The sequence below is a fragment of the Euprymna scolopes genome, chromosome 26 (assembly GCF_053919585.1).
Source record: "Euprymna scolopes isolate OS-2025 chromosome 26, ASM5391958v1, whole genome shotgun sequence".
Taxonomy (NCBI): domain Eukaryota; kingdom Metazoa; phylum Mollusca; class Cephalopoda; order Sepiida; family Sepiolidae; genus Euprymna; species Euprymna scolopes.
Window position 1 is genome coordinate 19993111 of NC_136507.1, and position 2500 is coordinate 19995610.

The 2500-nt window shown below is 41.8% G+C and overlaps 1 protein-coding gene across 2 annotated transcripts in view; it reads right to left on the reverse strand.

Moving 5' to 3' along the window:
• The window catches only part of LOC145247944 (uncharacterized), a 677357-nt gene that overhangs the window by 247246 nt on the left and 427611 nt on the right, over positions 1-2500 (reverse strand). For both annotated transcript variants that reach the window (XM_080109587.1, XM_080109586.1), the window contains exon 2: positions 1471-1537. In XM_080109587.1, coding sequence (XP_079965713.1) covers positions 1471-1537 — 67 coding nt within the window. The remainder of the gene's footprint in view (positions 1-1470; positions 1538-2500) is intronic.

Here is a 2500-nt window from a genome sequence, read left to right on the forward strand (position 1 = left end):
AGTTTGACAGAAAGATTCCCGAGTCCAACGGAAAGATTCCCGAGTTTGACAGAAAGATTCCCGAGTTCGACGGAAAGATTTCCGAGTCCGACAGAAAGATTCCCGAGTTTGACAGAAAGATTCCAGAGTTTGACAGAAAGATTCCCGAGTTTGACAGAAAGATTCCCGAGTTTGACAGAAAGATTCCAGAGTTTGAAAGAAAGATTCCCGAGTTTGACAGAAAGATTCCCGAGCTCGACAGAATACACCTAAAGAAAGTCGGATGTTACATCGATCAAAACGTTGTGAAAGTAATATTGAAGATGTAAGTAGTAGTCCGAAGAATCGAGTAAATATGACAACTTGTTTCCCAATTGCTGTCAACTTGCATCATTCCCACCAACACATGCGGCTGCTCGCAAGCACTCTTATTTACTTATTTACTGTTAAAATGTTTTTGACTCGTGATGGGGGTATATATTTAATTGCTGCCCACATCAGCATTATGTGGCACAAGGCCGGAAAGTGGGAACCCCGCAGGCTCCCCTAAAAAAGGGGCACTCCTGCAATTTTAAAAATTGCCTGAGTAACCTCGTCGGCATTCCCCGGTCGGGGTGCCTCAGGCACCAAGCAATAAACTTGCCCCTCCGGAAAGCTTGGTGGCAAGGCCTGGGAAGGTGGACCTCCTAGGTATTATCCAGGCGGCGTACCTCAGTCCAACAGGTGCTAGGCCGGTTCCCGGCCCCTCACCTGTTGGGCTGAGTGTCAAGTGACGAATCCTTGACGTGTACTACCCTGTCTTCCTGCAGCCGAAGCCGCTAGGAGACACATCCCATCACAATGGACTCATGATGGGGGTATGACTTCAATGATTTCGACGATCGTTTTTATAACCACAGTTATAACAATCAACCAATCAGAAGCTTCAAAAGTTATTATAAAAAATGTCAAATTTTGGATTCAATTAGTTCGTCGTCAGCCTCTGTCTTGAAATGACTCATGATCGGGACTGCATTGATTCTTCGCTGCCATCTTTATTACTAAGAATTACTTAACACTCAAGATCGGGACTGCATTGATTCTTCACCGCCATCTTCATTACTAAGAATTATTCGACACTAGAAATAGTGACTGCATTGATTCTTTGCCGATTTGATTTACTGCCACCATCTTTGTTCAATATAATGCCTCAACACTTAACATTTAAAACAACAAATTATTCAACTTCCCCGTGCTCAGAAAAAAATGATGTGGATGTCCGATTCCAATAATTGTGAAGATGCTGTTGAATTTTATTACTTGTGGACATAGAACTGGATATTCCCAATCTAGTGAACGTCATAAAAAAGGTTTATTCTGTTTGAACATATGTAAAAAATGCATGGGAATAAACTACATCAATATTGATAAAAAAAAAACGTTATATAGAAGCCTTATATCGTGTCTGAAAGTGACACAATGTTCAACAAATTGTGAAAAATATAACATTACCTCCCATCATGTGATGCTTGCTACCATCATCGATGTCTGCGTCAGCAAGTGCATTAGGGTTTGAATGCTGAAGAACAAAAGATTCGATAAATGAGCATTAGTAATTGCATGCATTCCATAACACAAATATATAGTGTGGAATGATAAAATTATCGCCTAAGAAAAGACAACATGATTCCATTTCCGTTTGATGAAAACCGGTTTTCTTTTTTGTTGCAGACCATCTACTAGTTGGCCAGTTGTGTACAAATCCCAAGAGCTATAGAAGCCTTATATCATGTCTGAAAGCGGTACAATGTTCAACAAGCGAGATTAGAGATGCGCCGCTGTACAACTCATGCTCTCTACTGATCCAAGTTATGACAACAGGACCATCGCCAGCACCCTCAAAATGCAAATCTGGACAGTTCAATGCTTGAGGGCACAGCTCAATGCATCGGACGACCCTTTCAGGCCACGGTTATGGTCTTTAGTGTGGTTTCAAGTGAAAACCACATCATGCCACCTCACATCTTCGAAGTCGGCTTGAAAGTTAACACCAAAGTGTACTTGAATGTGCTGAAGAGTATGATGACTATCTGGTGCAATCAGATGGATGCTGGCAAACCTCAACTGTGGCAGCAGAACTCGGTACCTGACCACAAGTCCAAATTTGTACCCTTCTCTCACTGGCCTCCTCCTTCCCCGATATGAATCTGCTGGATTACTTCGTTTGATTATATGTCAAGAACATCACAAACATGACCTCCCACAACACCAAAGCCAGCCTGATCGCCACCATCCATCGAGTATTTTCTGAGCCCCTGCAGGCGCTTGTGGAAATGGCATGTTTCAAGTTCCAGACCCGTATTGAGGCGATGGTTGAGGTTGAAGACGGCTACATTGAGTAGATATCGACTCTACTGCATAATCAAGTTATCTGAATTGATTTTTTTTAATAAAAGTTAAAAAAGAAAGCTGTAGTGTTGTTTTTTCTTCAGCGTGACAATTTTATCGTTCCACCCTGTATTCAACATAAAAAATAACATGA